The 22,013-nt window shown below is 37.2% G+C and overlaps 1 protein-coding gene across 2 annotated transcripts in view; it reads left to right on the plus strand.

The window, feature by feature from the left end:
- GOLPH3 (golgi phosphoprotein 3) overlaps nucleotides 1–22,013 on the plus strand; it is a 48,003-nt gene that overhangs the window by 4,886 nt on the left and 21,104 nt on the right. For both annotated transcript variants that reach the window (XR_015714246.1, XM_087815322.1), the window contains exons 2-3: nucleotides 12,402–12,533; nucleotides 17,980–18,094. Coding sequence is in view for 1 of the 2 variants with exons in the window: in XM_087815322.1 (XP_087671448.1) it covers nucleotides 12,402–12,533; nucleotides 17,980–18,094 (247 nt within the window). In the remaining variant the exon portion in view is untranslated. The remainder of the gene's footprint in view (nucleotides 1–12,401; nucleotides 12,534–17,979; nucleotides 18,095–22,013) is intronic.

Genomic DNA, 22,013 nt, shown 5'->3' on the forward strand with positions numbered 1-22,013 from the left:
ATGCGAGAGAGAGAGAGACAGTGATTGGTTGCCTCCTGCATATGCCAGACGGGCTAGGGAATGAACCCTTAAACCAGGCACTTGCCCTTGAGTGGGAATCAAACCTGAGACCCTTCAGTTTGCCTGCCAATGCTCTAACCATTGAACCAGACCGGCCAGGGCACTTTTTTTTTAAGTCTCCTTTCTATACATTCAGTGATATACACCATCTCTGTATATTATATTTGATGAGTAATTTATTCAACAAATATTTAGTATTTCAAGATGTGCTAGGATTTTAGTAACTTAAAGTTTAATAAAGTCTCCTGAGTTTTGGAATTTTATGATTTCTTGTTAATACAAATAATCCTTCATATTTTTGAAAGATCTGAACTTTTTTTTTAGGTATATTTAAGTACAAAAGTATGAGAGATACAGAATCTCAAAAATCAGTTTTTTGAATTCATCGCGCCATTTGATTATATTTTTATATATGTATATATATTTAAAATATATCTTTATTGATTTCAGAGAGAGGAAGGGAAAGGGATGAGAGTCATCCCTCAATGATGAGAGTCATTGATCGGCTGCCTCCTGCACACTGCCAGCTGGGGATCGAGCCCGCAACCCGGGCACGTGCCCTGACCTGGAATGGAACCGCCATCTCCTGAGTCCTAGTTCGATGCTGAACTGCTGAGCCATGCCCAGCCGGGCCCATTTGATTATACTTTTAAATGAGATTTTATACTATTGAAACCATTTTCAGTACCTTGAGGCTCTTTCAGTGTGGCCAAAAAACTAGTATTTGATATTTATTAACTTCAAACCTTTTGAGCCGCCTTGTATGAATCATTTGCGATTATCTTTTAGAATTATACTTTTAAGTTATTTTGTTCAAATTTTGAAATATTTGGTGAGTTTTTCTGATATTTAAGAAATAAATGATTATAGGAAGTGTCAGCTTATATGTAAGTCTCAAAATACTCTAAAGGCATAATGCTTATCTTAATCTTTCAGCCCAATACTCCTGTATGTCCAAGCAAACTTTCCCTACTTTCTATTAGCATAATTTTTCTGCTGTTAATTAGAATAAATGGTATCATTCAGAGTTGCTATGGTCTTTTTTAGTGGATTTTATTTTCATGAGAGTGTCCTTTTGAAGCAGCACCAAGATACTGTACTTGTCCTGTGTTTCTTCTATTTAATAAGTGTAGTGACAAATACCAAAGGTGGGAACCTTGGCTTCATTTTGAAATTGATGTTTGTGGCTCTTAGTGAATATTGAGGTTTTAATTTAGGTGTTACAGTTATATGTAGAAAACAGGCTGTTTCTTTTCTTATTAGTTGTTTGGTAAACTTCTGATCTGTAAGAATACAATTAATATTAAGATACATTACATTACCAAAAAAGAATGCTTCTGGTTAAGTATACATTTAAACTTAAAAACATATTTAAATGAAAAATAACATTTTAAAACGTAATAAACTGCATTTGGTATACATATTCTGTTAATGAGGAAGTACTTAAATTGGAGTTAACAGATGGGGTTTAGAAACTGAACTCTCAGCAATTGTGTGTTTTGTGTGTGTGTGTGTTTTCCTGGAGAAAGGGACATAGCTTTCATCAGATACTCAAAGCATATTGTGAACCATAAGGTTAAAGATTACGGAATAGGAACTGTTTCTTTGTTTTGTTTTGTCTTTTTTTCCTCCTGAAAATGGACTAGAAACTTCCAGGTTTCAGGGTTGTAGTGAGTTGAATTTTGAGTTCTTTGAGATATGAAGCCAACGTGTCCTGTCGTCCGTCCCCCCCCCCCCCCCCCCGTCTGTCTTCCTTTTTTGTGGTTTAATACAAGAAAGGTTTATTTCTCACTCATGATGGTTCCCATACTGGTTGGACAACTCTTCAAGGCAACTACTGTTGATTTTCCTATTCTTAGTAATTATGTTCTTTTTTTTTTTAAGCCAGCATTTCTGTAGCCTGGCCCTCTTGCTAAATGGCATTCACAAGCTGTGTAACTATCACATCTATAATTCTAACAATTTCCATGCATTCTTCAAATATTTATTGAGCCTGGCCGGGCGTGGCTCAGCGGTTGAGCATCGACCTAGGATCCAGGCGATCGGGGTTCGATTCCTGGTCAGGATACATGCCCGGGTTGCGGGCCCGATCAATGACTCTCTCATCATTGATGTTTCTATCTCTCCCTCTCCTTTCCTCTCTCTGAAATCAATAAAGATATATTTTAAAAAAACCACGAAAACATATTTATTGAGCCAAGCCCTTGACTAAGTATAAACACTAGGAAGAAGGTCTCTATTTTCATTTTAGTTCTGTGAGTCATAACTCGTACAGTAAAATACAAAACTAAATTGTGTTGCTGTTTTGATAGTATCTCAGCCTGGCATAGAGCTACCACTCAGTAAATACTAAGTAAATCATGTATTTCCAATGAGGGCAGTTTCATCCCTTAAGGGAGTGAAAACTGGTTCTGGGGATGGTGAAAACTTCTTGCTCTTTTTATGTTTACACATACAGTATGTAAACATATACAGTGTATCCATCTTATTAAAATTCAATGGGGGAGAGGTTAGGGAAAAAAATGTCTGAAAAAGCTCCTTTAGAGAGCGATAATGAAAAAAATTAATATTGAAAATAAAAGTTTGTGTGTAGCTTAGGTTTAGAAATCTTTTTCTCTGATAAGGATTTTTGTAGTTCAGTAGTTGGAGGACTCGTAGCATACTGAACAATAGGAAGTTTTGAGTTAAGTTTTTTGGTCAAAGTGATTCTTGTTGGTTGGTAATTTATAGGTAAACTTTTGTGTTCCCCCAACTACTACCCTCTGGGAGGACTGGAAGTTAAAGAAGTGCATATAAATTGTTAATGGTTATTTTTGCTTTGGTTTCATTTCCTAGTTCCAGTTTCTTAAATGCTACTGTTAAGCAGTTGTATACTATGTGAAAAAAATAAGCTCAGAAATAACATTTAAGAATTGAACTTACATTTCAGTGCAGTCACTGAATTGAGTTTGTCATTTAATTTTTGTACGTATGTCCTATTTATATAAAATGGAAACAGTTCAGTCCACCTATTGAACACCTACGTTCCAGTCTCTTTGCTAGGTGGTGGGGTTACAAAGAAGAAAATTTTACTCTCAAGGAGCTTCCGGTCTATATAGAAGACAGATGTGCAAATGGTTTCAATAAAATACTTACTTTAATGAAAATACATGTTAAGTGCATAGGGATGTAGGGTGAATGCCTTAGATCCAGAGCAGCTATGCCCTGTTCTTGATTCCCTGCCTTGTCCTTGACTAGTTAGAAGAACTGGGATAAACATATTTTTATTGAGTTTTTAGAGAGAGAGGAAGGGAGAGAGGGATGAACATCAGTGGGAGATAGAAACATCGATTGGTTGCCTCCTGCACGCCCCCTTCTGGGAATTGAGCCCGCAACCCAGGCATGTGCCCTGACCGGGAATTGAATTGGCAGCCTTTCTGTGCACAGGATGATGCCCAACCAATTGAGCCACACCGGCCAGGATGTTTGCCTACTTTTTCATTAGGTTTTCTTTTTTGCTTCTTAGTTTTATATATTCTGGATATTGATCCCTTTTCAGCTATATGATTTGCAAATATTCTCTCCCATTCTGTGGGCTGCCTTTTCACTCTCTTGGTAGTATGCTTTGTCACACAAAAGTTTTTTATTTGGGTAAAGTCTACTTATCTGTTTTTGTTGTTGTTGCTTATGCTTTTGATATCATATCCAAGAAATAAGTTCCACATTCAGTGTCATGAAGCTTTTCTACTGTTTTCTTCTATGAGTTTTATAGTTTTAACTGTTAGGTTTAGATGTTTGGTCCATTTTGAGTTAGTTTTTGTGTATGGTATAAAATAAGGGTCCAGCTTCATTTTTTTACATGTGGATATCCAGTTTTCTCAGCACCATTTGCTGAAAAGACTGTCCTTTCTCCATTAAGTGGTCTTGGCACCCTTATTGAAAATCTTATGGTAATACAGGTGGGTGTTTATTTCCAGGCACTCTGATCTGTTCCATTGGTCTATATATCTCTTTGCCAGTACCATATCGTTTTGATTCCTGTAGCTTTGTAATAAATTTTGAAGTCAGGAAGTATAAATCTTCAAACTTTGTTTAAGCTGTAAGTTTTTGAAAATGAAATTAGGCATTAAAAAAAATTATCCCTCTGCCTAAAAGGTTAGAGCCCTTGAAAGGAGCTCAGCAGTTTCAGTCAGAGAGTCCCCTAAAGTCTGTTTATTTTATTGTCTTTGCTTAAGTTGTTTGCCTGCTGATCTGCCCTGGGTTGTAAGTGCCTTTAGGAAATTCAGAAGGGGAGGTCCAGTAACCAATTTATACCTAACCTTGATGCTTCAGTAGGGTGTTGAGGAGAGATGTCGGGACTGGAAATGGAGAGTTGGGACTTGCATCTTTCCTCTACGATTGTTCCTGCACTCCTTGTCAGTTCATTTCCCTTCAACTACACAGTTGTTTAAGTCATTAAGACTGCTATCTTCTCTCTTTTTCACTAGTGATATCCAGTCTACATTCTTCTGAATTAATTCTTTGAATTTGCCTTCTCTCCATTTTCAGGGCCACTTCCTTAGTTCAGGTCCTCACTTATTTTCCCCTGGATTTATTCTACCCAGTGATTATTTAAAATCCTCATCACCCCCTTAAAATCTCTGTTTTACACCGCCTTTTGACCTGAGCCTATACATAGAGGTTTTCCCTTCCTGGCTTCCCCTGTTACTTTTATGTACAACTCCTTCCTCTCAGTTACAGGGCAAGTGCCCTCCTCTTAAGACCAACCCCTTCCCCCATCCCAATATAGTCTCTCTGCTTCTTTGGGGATCTTGCTTCCTCAACTCTTGTATCTCCTTTTCTAGTAGCCACACACTACCACTTGAGACTTTGCCATTATAGCTTTACTTTCTCCATACTGTGTGGCTGTGTCCTGATTATAAGCTTTGTTAATTAGAAACTTTGCTGTCAGTAGCATTGGTATTGAAGGCCTAGGGTTTGTATTTTTTATATGGTTACTTTCATTGTTTGATGGGAGAAGTGGCTCATCTCTCACCTCCAGATTTCTTAGGTCACATTTTGGCTGATTCTTTTGCCTGGTCTGTGGAACAATGGCAGCCTTTTCCTATTCCTATGCAATTCAGGGGAAATTATTTTTTGTCATCTTAATAGCTGGTAAGAGAAGAGAATTCCTTTGAAGGGAGGAGTTCCTTGTGTGGGCTACTGTCCATATTTCATGAGGAGAGGGAAAAATGACTGTCATCAGTGGTAGTAGAGTGGGTAGGAGTGCTGAGTGCTATGGGGAATGGAGTAAAGAAGAACTGCTGTTGGGGGTGTGGTGAAAGAGGAACATGCAAATGATAGGGAACACGTTAGGTAGATCTAAGTTTCGAGCAGAATTTTGAATAAGATGTGGCATGTCACCTTACGGGAAACTAGCATTATAGATGATATATTATGATGGGATATATATGACAATAATTATGTGGGAAAGGTATCCTAAAAGTGATGTTATTTTGCATAGCTAAAGAAGAAAATCTAAGTTGTCTAGTAATGAAAACTAAGTTATGAGGGAGATTGTGTGTGGACTATGGAAAATGAAGTCATTAGTACCGTTATACATAGTTGGAAATGAGATTGGAGACAATTGTAGGTTTTAAAAATAGCAATACTGTAAACTGGATTTTTAGAAAGACAGTTCTTTTATGTGAATAAAGATTAGTAGATGGAAAAGCTAGAGGCAGGAAGCTTGGTAGTAGGCTTGGGGTTAGAATTTTGGTGCCTGGGTCTTGGATACAGAGGGAACAGGATTGATCAGAAAGATAGTTTTTATAGAAGGATTATTAGGATTTAATTACTGTTATGCTTAGAGAGAGGAGAGAAGATATTTGTTTGAGTCTAAAGCAGTGATTTTCAACGTGTGTGCTGCAAGAATTTTTAAAATACGCAATACCTGACTTGTTCAGTCAGGGGCACTCATCTCTTTTTCCTTAGATTGTCAAATAAAAAAAATGACAACAGCAACACAATAGCTGTCAAGTGTGAATGAATCAAAATTATATCTATCTTTTTTGACAGTTTGGCAAAAAATATAACATATTTTTAGGTGTGTCGAAGAATTTTAGTAATTAGTTTATGTGTGCATGAGATGAAGAAGGTTGAAAATCACTGGTCTAAAGAACCAGTAGAGTAGTAATACTGTCTTAGTTATTTCCTTGTACAAGTCTGTGCTCATCATAGAAAAAGATTTAGAAAATATAGATTACAAAAGAGAAAAATAAAACCTATAATTCAACTTTTAATTTTTCAACAAACATTTATGGAGTATTCTACTAGGTACACTTTACTAGGGAAGAGAGATACATATATAAGCACATAGAAATATGCATATATACTGGGGTGGGCAAAAGTAGGTTTACAGTTGTTAGTATGGGAAAAGACATGCAGGTTATGATTATAATACAAGAATAAACTCTGTTTCATGTATTCACAACTGTAAACCTACTTTTGCCCACCCCTGTATATGTAAAATACACATGCTGGTAATTACGATGAAGGAAAGTAAAGAAGGCTATGTGAGAATGGGTGTGGGTAGGGAGGGCACAGGGAAGAACTTTGCAAGGAAATGATACTTAGGCTGAGACCCAAAGAATTGGTGGGAACCACATCCAGTGAATTCCAGAATACCCAGGCCCTTACAAGCCAGGTTAAGAATTTTCTGTTATACTAAGTGCAATTGGGAAAATACTGGAGGATTTTGGGGAGTGACATATCCAGTCTTCATTTAAAAAAGGTTCTGTCTGGAAAATGAATTGAACAAAGGCTAGGAATGGAAGTTGGGCAGTAACATTTTTGTATTATTTCTTTCAGTCTTATTTTAAACAAATTTGCCCGTGTTAATTTTTTTATAAAAAAAAAAAAGACCTTATTCCAATACTATTTTGTATCCTTTTTCCTCTTAATGATGTATAGTGATCTCCTTCCTATATTAGTAAATACAATTTTCATGGTATGTACTCATGGGAAAAAAAATCAAATGGTATATTGAGAAATAAGGTGTCCCATTATTTATAGTGACTTCATGATAGAACATAGTGTTTGCAGTACAGTCATGTTGGGACCTTCATTTATTTTTCTCTCTAATGGCCTGGAAATCACATTATTACTTTTTTAGGCCTTCATGTGTATATTAGCAGATTCTTCTGTACAGGCTCTCCTTTTCTACTTGGCAGCCAGTTCTTGCTTATCTCTTGATCCCGGTCTTAAACTCTTTTCACCCTATTCTACCCCCTTAGGTAATCAATCTCGCATCCCTTGTGTACCTAGCACAGTGCCTGTGTGCCATAGCTGTATATGCATGTATGTTAGTCTGCTGAGGTTGCCGTAACGAAATACCAACAGAAATGGTTTAAACAATAGAAATTTTCTCACAGTCTGGAGGCTGAAAGTCAGAGATCAGCGAGCCTGCATGGTCAGGCTCTGGTTAGCTTCCTCTCCTGTCCTCACATGGCAGAGAGAGACAGCAAAATCTCTGGTGTCACCCTCATGATTTCACCTAAACCTAATTATCTCCCAAAGGTGCCTAATACCATCACATGGGGGCTTAATGTCAGATTTTGGGGGATAGTTCAGTTCATAGCAGCATGTTTTGGAATGAAAAATGAACGAATGCCATTTATTCATGTCAGTATTACGATAATTATCATATTGAATTATTTCTTTTCATTCTGTGCCTTGTATCTTGGTCATTTTTATCACCTCTGCTTGGCACTCTATTAAAAGATGTTCATTGGGTTAAAATGATATTTTCTTATTTTAGGAATTTAAAAGAATTATGTGTTTTACTTTTTGCAACTTTGTGCCTCTGCCTCCCAAATAGAATTGGTTTTCTACTAGAAAATCATGTGTAGGAATTGTGTTATGGTGATTTGATAGGAAACTTACATACTTTCTTTATATACTTTTCAAAATGTCCTCAAAATACTGACATTGTGAGGTGGTGGTAAAAGCACTTTATCTAGGGTCACAGCACTGTGGTGTGAGGTGTGACTTCTGATTCTGGAGTGTGAATGTGGTCATAATTCTTAACTTCTCTAGACTTGAGAGTCTTCAAATATAAAGTGATGATATTTTACTAGGTTATTTTGAGATGAGATGATAATTTATATATGTGAAAATGGCTTTGCAAACTGAACTGTGAAGTTGTGTTGTGTTTATTAAGCAGAACTTTCATTTTTCCTAGAGAAGAATTAAGACTATGGGAGTATAGCCCTGGCCAGTTTGGCTCAGTGGTTAGAACGTCAGCTTGTGGCCTGAAGGGTCCTGGGTTCGATTTTGGCCAAGGGCACGCACCTTGGTTGCAGGCTCAGTCCCTGGTCCCGGTCAGGGCTCGTGCAGGAGGCAGCCAATCGATGTGTCTCTCTCACATACATGTTTCTCCCCCCCGCCGAAAAGCAATGGATTTTTTCCACTCGGCAAAGATTTAAAAAAGAAAGAAAGAAAAAGACTACGGGGCATAGTTAGGTCTTGTTAATAAGATGCTGTTAAATATACTTTTTAAAATTCCAAAAGAGTATATTTTGGCACTTTATCTAAAAGGCTCATTTGCTTGAGAGGAAGTCAGTTTCTGCTCTCTGCAGTGAAGTGATCAATGGCAGGTATGGAAAGAAAAATGAGTAATATTCCCTTTCGTTTTCATGGGGCTGAAAGAAAACACACCTAGATCACCCACTAAAAACTAAGTTTTGGGGGGCAAGACACAATAATAGAGCCAGGGTTTTGGAGGTAGGGAGTCCGGTTTCAGTTCCAGCTCTGCCACTCAGTAATGGTGGTAGTCCTTTAATTCCCCTGAGCCTCATTTCCAGTATCTTGTGAAAATAGAAGAATAATGCCTGCTTTACAGGCCTTCTAAAGATTAGATTTGATGCACATCAAATGTTTAGTCCAGTTTTAACATACAGTAGATATTTGGTATATGGCAGACTATGACTTGTGCACACTGGAGAAAAAAAGATTTGGGAGTGTATATTCCAAATGTTTATAGGAGCTTGCCCTTGAAGGAGTGGGGGGAGGAGGTAGGGACTTGTTTTTTTTATATACTTCTATTTGAAATTTTAAAAAAGTGATAGTGACTGAGATGGCTCAAGAAGAGTATATAAGTGAGATAAGAAGAGGTCATTGGGCACTACACTTAAGGAATATGCTGTAAAAAAGTGTGAGCGGGAGCTGTCGAGGAAGATGGGAGAGAGGTCTTAGGGAAGCCAGGGGCGACTGGAATGTCAGCAGTATCAGATGTGGGGCAGTTACTTATTAAGATCGGTCCTGTTGAGAGCTGTATCAGATTGCATGGGTTGGGAAGTGAAAGGGAAGTGGTGGAGACTTATTTTTTTTACTATATTGTCAATGAGTTTGGGGCGAATGGGAGGAGGGATATAGGGCAGGGTTGGTCTGTGTCTCTCTCTCGTAATGAAAATTTGAGGATGTTTGAACATCACTAGGAAGGGTATTAGTGTATATGCTAGAGGTTTAAGGTATTTTAGGGAGGCAGCAGTTGTAAGCAAAGGTCCTTGAGGTGGGAGAAAATGGGTAGAAGGATTAGCCTCTGACAGTTTTCCTACTGTAATCAGATATATGGATGAAGTTGAATATATTGGTTTGGTTCATTGCTGAAAGTTCACGCTGCTCCTGTCCGATGGTGTTTGCTCCCTATGAAGTCGTCTGCTGAAAATGAGCCAAGTTTGGAAATGTGAGGGGAATGGAGTTTGAAATAGCTGCAGTGGAGAGTGGTAAGAGCTTTGACTAGTGAAACAGAAGGTTTTGCCAGGTATCATTGAGGGCTTAGGTTAAGTTGTACTGCGATTGAAAGATACTTTTTCCCCCCCACCAGGAGTTTAGAAGTATAGGTACAGAAAAAGAGAAAGTGGACAGATGGATTGATCTGGGGTTGGAGTTTTGCTTGGTGAATGCAGTGGAAGAAAAATATAAAATGCCATTAGTAAATTGGAAAGAGTGTAGTCGAAGTGGTATTCTCTGGGATTTTTCCATATTTTTGAATTGGGAGTGATAATAGTACTTACCTCAGAAAGTTGTTGTGAAGTTTTAAATGAACTACTACATGTTTAGTACTTGGAATAGTACTTGGCACATAGTGAGTGCTCAGTAAATAGTGTGCTGGCAGGAGATGAGAGTAGATGCAGGGGACTGATGTGGAGAAAGGAGGGAGGCGTGGGAGTGGAATCTCCACAACACTGAGGAAGAATTGTACATGGATTAAATTTATTACTTGGATTGGTTACTAACAGAGAGGGTCTTGGTTCAAAGCTGATAGATACCCAGGTTCCCAGGGAATGGAATGGAGGTTCTTAGCCTGGATTTGTGGTAAAATTTGGGGTAAAGCACGTGACTGGGGAAAAATAACTTCTTTATTTTTAATGACCTGTAACTGAAAGTTAACATCTGCTTCAATTATGAATGTAGGCAGCAAGCCAAAGTAGTATTAGCAATACTTGTGAGTTTGTCACCAATAGAAACCAGAGATATTTTTGTATCACGTTACAATTATTGTAGATACATTACTGTCTGCTCATCACTACATTGGGATTACAGTAGTTATTACTTGTTTGTTTAATGTGCTAATAAAGAAACATTATCATCGTCACACATTTGTTTATTTTTAACACTAATAACTTTCGGTGATTTGTTTTATAATCTTATTTGTGTATGTTATTTTTATGCACTTGAAAGGCAGGATAAATCTTTTAAATGCTAAATTCTAGAATAAGGAGTTACTTCAAATGAGGTGTAGGCTTTTTTTCTTTTTTAAAATTATGACTTTTAAGAAAAAAAACTTTTTTATTGATTTTAGAGAGAGGAAGGGAGAGGGAGAGAGAGATAGAAACATTGATCAGTAGCCTCCTGCATGCCCTCTATTGGAGATTGAGCCCACAACCCCGGCATATGCCATGACCGGGAATTGAACCGTTACCTCCTGGTTCATAGGTTGACACTCAACCCCTGAGCCACACCAGTTGGGCTCTTTTTTTGTTTTTTGTTAATCCTCACCTGAGGATATTTTTCCATTGATTTGGAGAGAGAGAGAGAGAAAGAGAAACACCGATGTGAGAGAGAAACATTGATTGGTTGCCTTCCGTAAGCATCCCAACTGGGAATCTAATCTGCAACCCAGGCATGCGCCCTGACCGGAAATCGAACCCACAACCCCTTGGTGCACAGGATGAGGCTCAGCCAACTGAGCCACTCTGGCCTGGTTCCCTACCTCATATTTAGGTCTTCCTCTTTAAACTGATATTTTTATTTATTCTCTTGTCGCTCCTTTAATCTAAATTCATTTTCCCAAAGCCTTCATTCTCAGGGGTGGTAGCTTGCTTAGACTAAGTCCTTGTGTCAGTAGTGAAGTCTCAAGGACCCTGATCTGATGGTCAGTCATCTTTTGAAATACAGGCTGACTGACCACAGTGACCTGGCAAAGTACCAAGACTGACCTTGAGAAAGTGCCAGAACCAAGGGTCTAGGCCTCCCTAATCCTAGGCCCTCCATTCTTTAGAAAATCAGTTTTCCTGCTCTCCTTTCTGCCAAGATTATGTTATGTTACCCTGTTCTGACTCTTAACTAGAACTGGTTGTAGCCTCTGCTTTCTCCTCAGAATTGGTACTTTAAATTGATAGCTGACAACCCTGCTCGCAAAGTTCATGGCATCATAATTTGGACAACCCCGGTTATTCACTCTCAAAGAGTGCCCCAACTTCATCTGGTGATGCCTGGTTGACTTGAGTATCCCCAGATCCCTAGGTGTCTTATCAGTCTCATTGGCTGGCTCTTCTTCCACCTTGGACGTGACCCTTAAATTTTGCTTTGGGGGCCCATCTGATTGTTTTACTGTTTTTCATTCATTAAGGCGTGAGCCCATACATAAATTTTCTAATATTGCCTTCCAAAATTAACTTTGTATTTTTATCCTAAACTGCATTGTATGAATGATAATTCTCATTCTTCTTGAGGCCACCTGCCCATGTATACTAATAATAAACCACTATAATCTGAGGTTAACTGTGTGGGTGAGCCCTGGTCCTTGCAATATGAAAGAGCTTAATAAACACATAACGAAGAATGAAAGAGACTGTATTTTTAAACCTCTGATTTCCAATGTTATTTATCTGCATGTAAGGATAAGTGGTGAAAAGACAGTAAGCTCCTGAAAATCCTAGATTAGTAATGTATAGTAATTGTATTTTTTCAATATCGTATTTAAAATTATAATTATGGCAAGACATGAGAAGTAAAAGGTAACAAATGGCTAAAAATATTTCTATTTTTGACTCAGAATTCAAAGTAAATTAACTATTTTGTTTTCTTTTTTTAAATAGGGTTACACATCATTTTGGAATGACTGTATATCATCTGGATTACGTGGCTGTATGTTAATTGAATTAGCATTAAGAGGAAGGTTACAACTAGAGGCTTGTGGAATGAGACGTAAAAGTCTATTAACAAGAAAGGTAAGAGGAGTGCTATGTAACATATCCTTATCGAAGAGTTTGTGCTGCCTAAAATGAGGAGTGTTTCTACCAGTAGCTTTCAGAAATTAAAGAGGAAGTTGATTTTAACAGTTAAGTCTTTATTAAATCATGGTTCTGTATCTTTTTTTCATTCTTGGTTTCCTGGCTTTTTGTGCATAATGAGTAATGTAATTCATTGTTATGGTCACTGGCCATTGCACATATTCAGAAAGACTCCAAACTTTGTTTGCTGCTTCTGAAAGCCATAATTTGGAAATCCTTGATGTAACTTCAATTGTGCTTCTTGGGCCCGTGGTGTTTCAAAACTGCTTTTTCCTTTATACAGTGTCCTAATGAAATCCAAAAAGTTTTAGGTCAGAAGGGAACTTTTTTTTTAACCGTCACCCAAGGATATATTTCTATTTTAGAGAGAGAGTGAGAACGTTGGTGTGCGACAGAAACATTGATCAGTTGCCTCCCATACATGCACCAACCGCAACTTAGGTTTGTGCCCTGCCTGGGAATTGACCCCACAATCTTTTTGGTGTATGGGACGATGCTCCAACCAACTGAGCCACCAGGCCAGGGCCAGAATGGAACATTTTTTGATTGATATGCTATAGAGAGTAATAATCCTATAGGAAAGAAAGCCATTCATGATTCTTAAAAGTTACATACCAAGTAAACATAGCATAGCAGAAAATATTCCTCATGGGTCCTTAAAATTAAATCTAGTCTAGGCATTTAAAATAAAGTCAAATGAGCTGACATAGGATTAGTTTTTAAATTACTGTTTTAGATAATCTATAAAGCAGAATATAATTTTGTTTCATTTTATTGTGTAGCCATAGAATTATGGAGGAAAAAAACCTTAAGAATCTTCTCTTACAGTTATTGATTAAGTATACACATAGGTTGCTAGTAATTATAGTAATTATAAGTAATTTTGCATTAATATTATGGAGCCCAGACTTGAAGTTAAAAGATATTGATGCTGTTTTTTGGTACTAATATTGATACTTTTTTGTGTGAGAACAAGACCAGTTTATGTTGGTTATCAACAGCTTATATTTATTTAGTGCTTAAGTCTACCATATGTTGGGCTCAACCCTGGGGATATATTGGTGACCAAGAGACACGTTCCCTGCCTGTATAGACTTATTGTTTCAGTCTACTTGTTTTTGTAATCTTAAGTAGGTAGTTGATATGTCTTTTGGAAAAATACTCCAGTGTGATTTAATTTATGAACTTAAAAGTAATTACTGATTTTATTAAGGTAATACGTATATAGTAGCTACAAAATAAAATTGTACCAAAAGGCTTATAACAAAAAAATCAGTCTTCTTTACCCTTCTTCACTTCTTAGTCCTACTTCTGGGAGGCATCCAGTTTCAGTCTTTATATTAGTTTCCTAGGGCTGCCTTCACAAAGTACCACACACTTGGTGGCGTAAAACAACAGGTAGTTACTGTCTCACAGTTCTGGAGGGCAAAGTGTGCTGTGTTCTCATTAACGGCTCTAAGGGAAATTCTGTTCCTTTCCTTTTCTATCTTCAGGTGGCTCCAGGCTTTCCTTGGCTTCTAGCCACATCTCTCTCTATTCTTTCTTTATATCGCCTTCCCTGTTGGTCTCTCCTTTGCATGTCATTGCATTTAGGGCCCGCCCATCTGGGGAATCCAGGAAGATCTCCTGATCTAATTAATTTCGTCTACAAAGACTTAATGGGGATTAGGTTTGGGGGTTAGGACTTGAACACCTTTTGGGGGCCATCATTTAGCTTGCTACAGTTCTCTTAGTTATTTCTTTTGGCATTTACCTCCATATTTCTAAATAAACTTATACTGCCATCTCTTGGTAAATCAATTTGAGATGCTGGTTACTCTCTATCAGAATAGATTCCTATTTGGCTCTCTTACATATCTTCTCTGTGCCCCACCCCCATCTTTCTATTAGAATTACAAGTTTTGGCAAAGCAGTAATGACTGTTTTATATTATCACAGCTATGTTAATAGTGTTTTCTTTAAAGTTAAGTTATATCCTGTGATATTTTCCTTTGTACTTTTTCTGTTTTTTTTTCTAGAGTTAATAATTCTCTTTTTAATGTTTTTTTATGTAGCTGTCCTTTTTTATTACATGCTCCATCAGAGAAAACTTAGTATTAATTTTCAAATGTTTAAATACATCATATAATTCCATTAACTCCATTAAAATTCACCTTTTGCTTCAGTATGAATGGGTTATGTTTTGGTTCTGCTATAACTTCCTGTCACATTTTTACTCCTTTCAGCCCTCTGTTTTCTAGAGCTAATTTTTTCTTCCATCCTTATGGGAGGAAACAGTTTTGAGACTTGGCATGTCTGAGGATGTTACTTCAGTTTTATTTGACAGTTTAGTTTTATTTGACTGGCAATAGAATGTTAGATTTAAATTATCTTTCCGTAGAATTTTTGAAGATGCTTCTCCATCGTCCTCTAGTATACAGTTGCAGTTAAAGTTTGGTGCCCTTCTGATTTTTATTCTTCGTATGACATTTGCTTTTTCCTTTCTGGAAGCATTTAGGATTGTCTCTTTGTCCCTGGTGTTCTGATATTGTGTGATTTGCCTTGATGTGGGTCCTTAAAAGTTCATTATGCATGCACTCTTTCAATGTGAAAATGTATTTTTTTTTATTTTGGAAAGTTTTCTTATACTTCTTGTATCTTCTGCCCTCTTTTCTAAACTTTGTAAGTTGAATGTGGATCCCTTGGTGGCTACTCTTTTTTTAAAAAAAAAATATATATATTTTTTATTGATTTCAGAGAGAAAGGGAGAGCGAGAGAGATAGAAACATCAATGATGAGAATCATCTATTGGCTGCCTCCTGCACACCCCCTACTGGGGATCAAGCCTGTGACCTAGGCATGTGCCCTGATGGGGAATCAAACGGTGACCTCCAGGTTCATGGGTTGATGCTCAACTGCTGAGCCACACCGGCCTGGCTTTTTCGCCCCCTTTCTGAATTTTGTTTATTTCCCGGATTTATTGATACATAATTTACGTTCTCTGACCTTTCTTATCTTTAACCCTCTGTTGAGGTTTTTTTTTTATGGTTCTGATGGTTTTTATTTCCAGGAGCCTTGTTTCATCTTTTATAGTGACTTCTCATTCTTGTTTTATGGATGTAATATCTTCTTTAAAATCTCTGAGGATATTATGGCTCTTCTGAAAGTTTCCTTTATCTGTTTTCTGTGATTCATCCAAGTTCTTATTTCTCTCTCTTTTGGTCTTTTGCTGCTGAAGGCTTTCCTTCAAATGTCTTGTCATCCTTGGCTCTCTGTTCAGATTAAAGAATGAGACTCCCTCCTCTAAGGGAAAAAAGAACTAAGTAGAAATACATTGTGGGCAGAGGATGTTTGCTAGTGAGCTGCATGTTACTGAATTTCATTGAGGAGTTTAGAACTTACTCTATGAGCCCTTAAAGAGTTTTCAGTAGAAATAGTGGAATGTCGTAATAAGATTTGCCTTTTATAAAGATCAGTGAAGAGAATGGATTGAAAAGGGCTAAAGCTAGTTAGGAAACTGAAATTAATCCAAGTGAAAGATAAGCAGAGTAGGTAGACTAGAATAATTACAGAGGGGATGGAGAAAAGTGGCCCCTCTGAGACCGACTTAGGGGGCAGATTCTCATTCCCAGTTTATTGTGACCCTGATCAAAGTGGGTGGGGCGTGGGCATTGAGGCTAGATTGTGTGGATTTAAGGAGTGAGTGGAAAGTAAGAAGGGTGTGGCATGACCTCACTATATAGACATACAGTTTTTTCTCTACAGTTTTTTTTTATTCTCTCTGACCCCCTGCTAAAAGCATGGTGTCGAAGAGCACTGTCTAAAGAACTTTCTGTGATGATGAAAATGTCCTGGATCTGCTTGTGCAGTATGACAGCCACCAGCCGCATTTGTCTGTGAGCGACACTTGAAATGGGGCTAGTGCCAATGGAGACATGCTGTGAATAAAAACACACACTGTATTTTTAACGACTTAATTATGGAAAAAGAAGGATGTAAAATATCTCAACTTAATCTTTATTGCATGTTAATGTTTTGGATATAGTGGATTAAGTCAAATATATTAAAATTAATTCCACCTGTATCTTTTCCTTTTTTAATGTAACTACTAAAATTAAAACAAATAGATTTGTGGTATGCATTTATGGTTATTATATTTCTATTGGGTCACACTGTCTCAAATAGATAGCGTATGTATTTTTTAACTTTTCAGAAGAAGGTTACCTTTTGGAGCAAAAGGGTAAAAGGCACATTATTGAGGACAAATTTAAGAGAAGACTGTTGCATTTAAAAAATAATACTGTTAAATTTCATAACATTTTAATAGCTAACAGAGTAATATAACAGGTTCAGATTTGACATTTAAACTAGAAATTTGTTGCTGAGGCAGCAAGAACATTAATGAAGGCTGTAGAGATCTACTACTTGGCTAAAGCAGTCTAGTAATTTTTCTCTCATCCCCCAGCTGGATTTTTTTCCACTGTTAAGGTGGATTCTGTATTTCAATATAGTTTAGAAAAAAATTTGCAGTATTTAAAAATTTTATGTCATTAAGCCTATGGGTATTTTCTTCAAGTTGTCAGAACTTTGAAAAAACCTTTCTCACCCTCAAAATTATATTTCATTATTTAAATCTTTATCTTTTATTGTGGAATAAGCTCTAAGGAGTCAAGCCTTACTAATTTTTACTGCTAATTAGTTGTTTTAATAACATTTATTGACAGATTTATTTCTCTACCAATGTAAAATGCTGCCTTTATCGTATACTGAATTTTTACATACAATTGAGACTCTTTCTGGAACTAATAAATGTTTAAAAAATGAATTTCTGGGTAAAGTAGCCCAAGGTTTAGTAATGAAAGGAATTAGTATAAACTGTTCTAGCATTTTGCTTTACTAATTAAGCTCATTTTTCTTTTGTTTTTGTTAATCCTCATGCGAGGATTTTTTTTTTTTTTTTTTTAAGAGAGAGTGAAAGGGAGGGGGGAGAGTCAGAGAGAGAGAAACATCGATGTGAGAGAGCTACATCGATTGGTTGCCTCCTGCACGAGCCCCGACTGGGCTGGAAGATCGAGCGTGCAACTGAGATACTAGGTATGTGCCCCTGACTGGAATTGAACCCTTGATCCTTCAGTCCGAGGGCTGACGCTCCAACCATTGAGCCAAACTGGCTAGGGCTAATTAAGCTTATTTTTATTCATGATTGTAGCTAATCTGGTTAGGTTAAATATTGGATTTTCTTAATACAGAATTAATTTAAAATCTGAACTTTGATACTGCATGTACTCTTAGGGCTTTAGCCATAGGGAATTACTTGCATAATTGTTTAAGTTTTTCATTTAAAGAGATCAGGTTAGAGAAAAGGAATCAGTGGATCATTTAATTCTTATTGCTTACATTTTAGGTGATCTGTAAGTCCGATGCCCCAACAGGAGATGTTCTTCTTGATGAAGCTCTAAAGCATGTGAAGGAGACTCAGCCTCCAGAAACAGTCCAGAACTGGATTGAATTACTTAGTGGTAAGTTTCTGTACATAAACTAAAATTTGAATATTGTTTAAAAGTTTTTTGTAAAAGTTTAAAATCCTTTTGAAAGGTACTTAAAATAGTATAGCCAAGGCAAAGTTGTAAGTTATCAGTGACTGAACGGGGAAGATAGTGGCTTTTAAAATTTTATGCCCTTTGACGAGACTGAGCGGATGCTGAATGAAATGTGATATTGTTCCCTAGAGCTCCCATGGTTCTCTATCAGAATTACCTCACGCTGCCTTACCCTGGGTAGGCTAGGCTAAACTGTGGTAACAACCCCAAACCTCAGTGGCTCAGAAAAGGAGCTCATTTCTCACCATGCTGTAGGTCAGTCATAGGCTGCTTCATTCTCACTCTGGCAGGCCAGTGGCACTGCCACCATCTGCAGCATTGCCTGTCACTTGTGAAGGGAAGAGGAGCAGGGGGTCTCTGAGGTTCTTCAGTTTCTGCTTAGAAATGACGTGGTTCAGGTTTCATTGGTCAGAGCAAGTCACAAGGCCTCCCTTGAGTTTAAGCATGACTGTACTGGAGAAGAAACCTGAAATACTTGGTTGACAGTACTAATGCTACTACACTTATGTTATTTGTGTATTTGTCTGCTCTTCTGGATGACAGAGGTCCTTCTGTATAGGACCTAAGTTACCTTGTTCTTCCTCTCTCTGTTACATAAAGCATACCTTCTGCATCTGAACTCCACAGGTCGACTTATATGTGGATTTTTTTTCAGTAAATACTGTAAGTGTATTTTTTCTTCCTTATGACTTTCTTCACAACGTTTTCTTTTTCTGGCTTACTTTATTGTAAGAATACAGTATATAATACATATAACAAAATATATGTTAATAGACTTTATGTTATCAGTAAGGCTTCTGGTCAGCAGTAGGGTATTAGTAGTTAAATTTTTGGGGAGTCAAAAGTTATATGTGGATTTTTGACTCCTCAGGGGTTAGCACCCCTACCCCATGCAAGTTGTTAAGGCTCAACTGTACATGTATTGTTACTTCATTTTGTGTTCAAACATATTGCTGCTTAGAGTAACTGTTTTAAACACATGTGGATTTTGTCAGAGATTGGTAATTAACATGATGTCATTTCTCTCACTTTTAGAGTTTCTAAAATAATAGTCCCTATTATGAGGATGTTGTTAGTAAAAAATTTTGAGTTTTGCATGTTTGTTTATTTAAAAATTGAACACACGTACTACATTGTTAGGTAGTAGGACAGTAATGGGCACTTACACTTAGGGCAGGGTTTATTCTTTTTGATAGAGAACAAACTTACAGGTTGTTTTGATAATTATGAATTTTGTTTTCACTACCCTTTTGTAGATCTGCTGGTAAAGTTTTTTACCTCATTGAGTGAGAGAAACTTGAACTCTTACCTTTCTTTGTGCTTATAATATTGGTGATATATATATATTTAAAAATATATCTTTATTGATTTCAAAGAGAGGAAAGGAGAGGGAGAGAGAGATAGAAACATCAATGATGAGAGAGTCATTGGCTGCCCCCTGCTGCACGCCCCCGACTGGGGATTGAGCCCACAACCTGAGCATGTGCCCTTACCCAGAACTGAACCCCGATCATCCAGATCCTAGCCCGCCTGGCCGGGCTATTCGTGATATTTTAACTTATAATTTCTTTTGTAGGAATCCTTTAAAATTACTTTGCCCATTTGAATGAAGATTTGTTTGGTTAAAACTAGGTAACATAATCCACAAATCCACTTTCCCAGCACATAGCAGTACAGAATGTCACTGTGGTCAACACATTGCCAACTCTCTCTGGTTAGCTTTCTTCCATGTTTGCCTATGGGTGACATTTGGCCATCTGACAGACTCAGAGATTAACGTTAACTGCATATGTAAAATATTAGCAAATTATTTTAGAAAAAAGTGGAACTGAGATACATACTATGAAACTTTAAGATTCATTTGGGGACCAGTTGTATATTTCTAATTATTTGTTAACCTATTAAAGTTTACCAGTAGGGTTTTCTGAAAGTGAATTAGCTCAGAGAAAAGAGAAACCTTGTGAGCTTTAGTAGTTGGAGGAGGAGGTGGAACTTGGTTTAGGCCTTTGCAGGATCAGAATGAGACGGAAAGAAGTGTTCCTCTTCAGAGGGATTAGAGGAACTGGTAAAATTGGTGGCCCTATCCTTACACAGTCTTTTTGCTACTTGTTTTTCAAAACTATGTATTGTACTGATACTTGCATGGGTGGTAAAGAAAAGAGAATGATTAACACAAGTCTGTCTGGTGGTTACTTCTGAGGCTGAGGACACGGAGGCATCTAAGGTCCTGACAAAGGTTTCTTCTTTACCTGGTGTGGGGAGATACCCAGGGGTTAATTTTATTATTACTTAGACTGTACATCATACATGCTAAACCTACGGATATATTGTAAACATTATTTATATGTATTATAGTACTACTCCTTAGCAGTTCATTAGTCAAACAGGAAGGTATTCTGTGCCTCAGAGAATATCTTGGCCATCTTTTCCCAAACAAGGGGAATCTTACACCCCCCTTGCCCTCCCCTTGTTTGGGAAATTTAAAAATTAGTAAATATACACATATTTGAGGCAAAGATTTAAAAATGTTTAACCAACTATTTTTAAGAAGAAAGAGTTTCTGGCTTTCTGAAATCTTAAGACATGTATTTGATCAGTTTGGTCACAAGGTGTCACTAGGCTGCCAAATTTCTGAACAGCTGCTTTTAGTTTTATAATATGATGCCAAGGAAGATAGATGTTTTTTGTAGTGCAGTTATGTAGGTAGCTGTAGCTAATAGTATGTCATTTCCACTGAAGTAATTGTTGGGCAGAGGATATAATTTTTGAAGAGCTTTTCCCCTCTGTATATACTTCTCACAGTTTCCTTTACAAAAAAGTGAATAAATTAATTAGGGACTGGTGAATAATAATACGGATCACAGTAACATTTTTTAATTTAGAATTTTTAGTACTGTTTATCAGGCATTTATTACAAATATTTAAAAGTTATTTAATATTCTGCTTAAATTGAAGCAGGTAAGTCTTTAGCAGCTAGTATAGGTTAAACCTTTATTGTATCCTCTCTTTACTTACCCAACTACCCTTCTTCCACCGCAGTTTATACTGGTTTCTTAAACTATGCTAATCTCAGGAGTGACTTTATTCTTTGGATTTAGCTTAATTTGGTTCTTTAAAAATAAAAAGCACAAATGTCAGAATACCAAGATACTTTGACCACTCATTTTATTGGGGGTGCCAAAAATAGTATTAACGTTTGCATGCTACACTGTTTCAGCCTTCTGCTTATGAGATTTCTTTCAAATACCCCAGGAGATCTGAATAACGTTTTTGTCAAAGTGAGCACACGAGATTTGTCCTTTTACAAAGGATAATGATGTCCAAGTCCTTTTTTATTATTTCCTCTGAGGCAAAAATGATTCCCCATAAAAAGGTCACTCATAAATGGAACACCTTATTTGAAGGTGGGTCTGTCTGTGTTCAGGCTCTTTTTATTTTCACTTTTTATTTATTTATTTTTAAATATATCTTTACTGATTTCAGAGAGAGAAAGAGAGAGGGAGAGAAAGAGAGAAACATCAATGATGAGAGAGTCATTGATCGGCTGCCTCATGCACGCCCCCTCCTGGGGATCGAGCCCACAACCCGGGCATGTGCCCTGACTGGGAATCGAACCACGATCTCCTAGATCCTAGGCTGATGCTCAACCACTGAGCCACGCCCGGCTGGGCACTCTTCTTATTTTTAGTAGCAATACTAAACTGTAAGTTAGCATATTTTGGAATTGACAACTTACAGCAACTTTGTAAGCATTACTTGTTCCATTGGTTGCAATATGTAAGATTTAATTGTGGATAAATTTTAGATAAACTTTAGTATAACTTTAATACAACAGACA

Source organism: Miniopterus natalensis, chromosome 3 (assembly GCF_054644295.1).
Source record: "Miniopterus natalensis isolate mMinNat1 chromosome 3, mMinNat1.hap1, whole genome shotgun sequence".
Lineage (NCBI taxonomy): Eukaryota > Metazoa > Chordata > Mammalia > Chiroptera > Miniopteridae > Miniopterus > Miniopterus natalensis.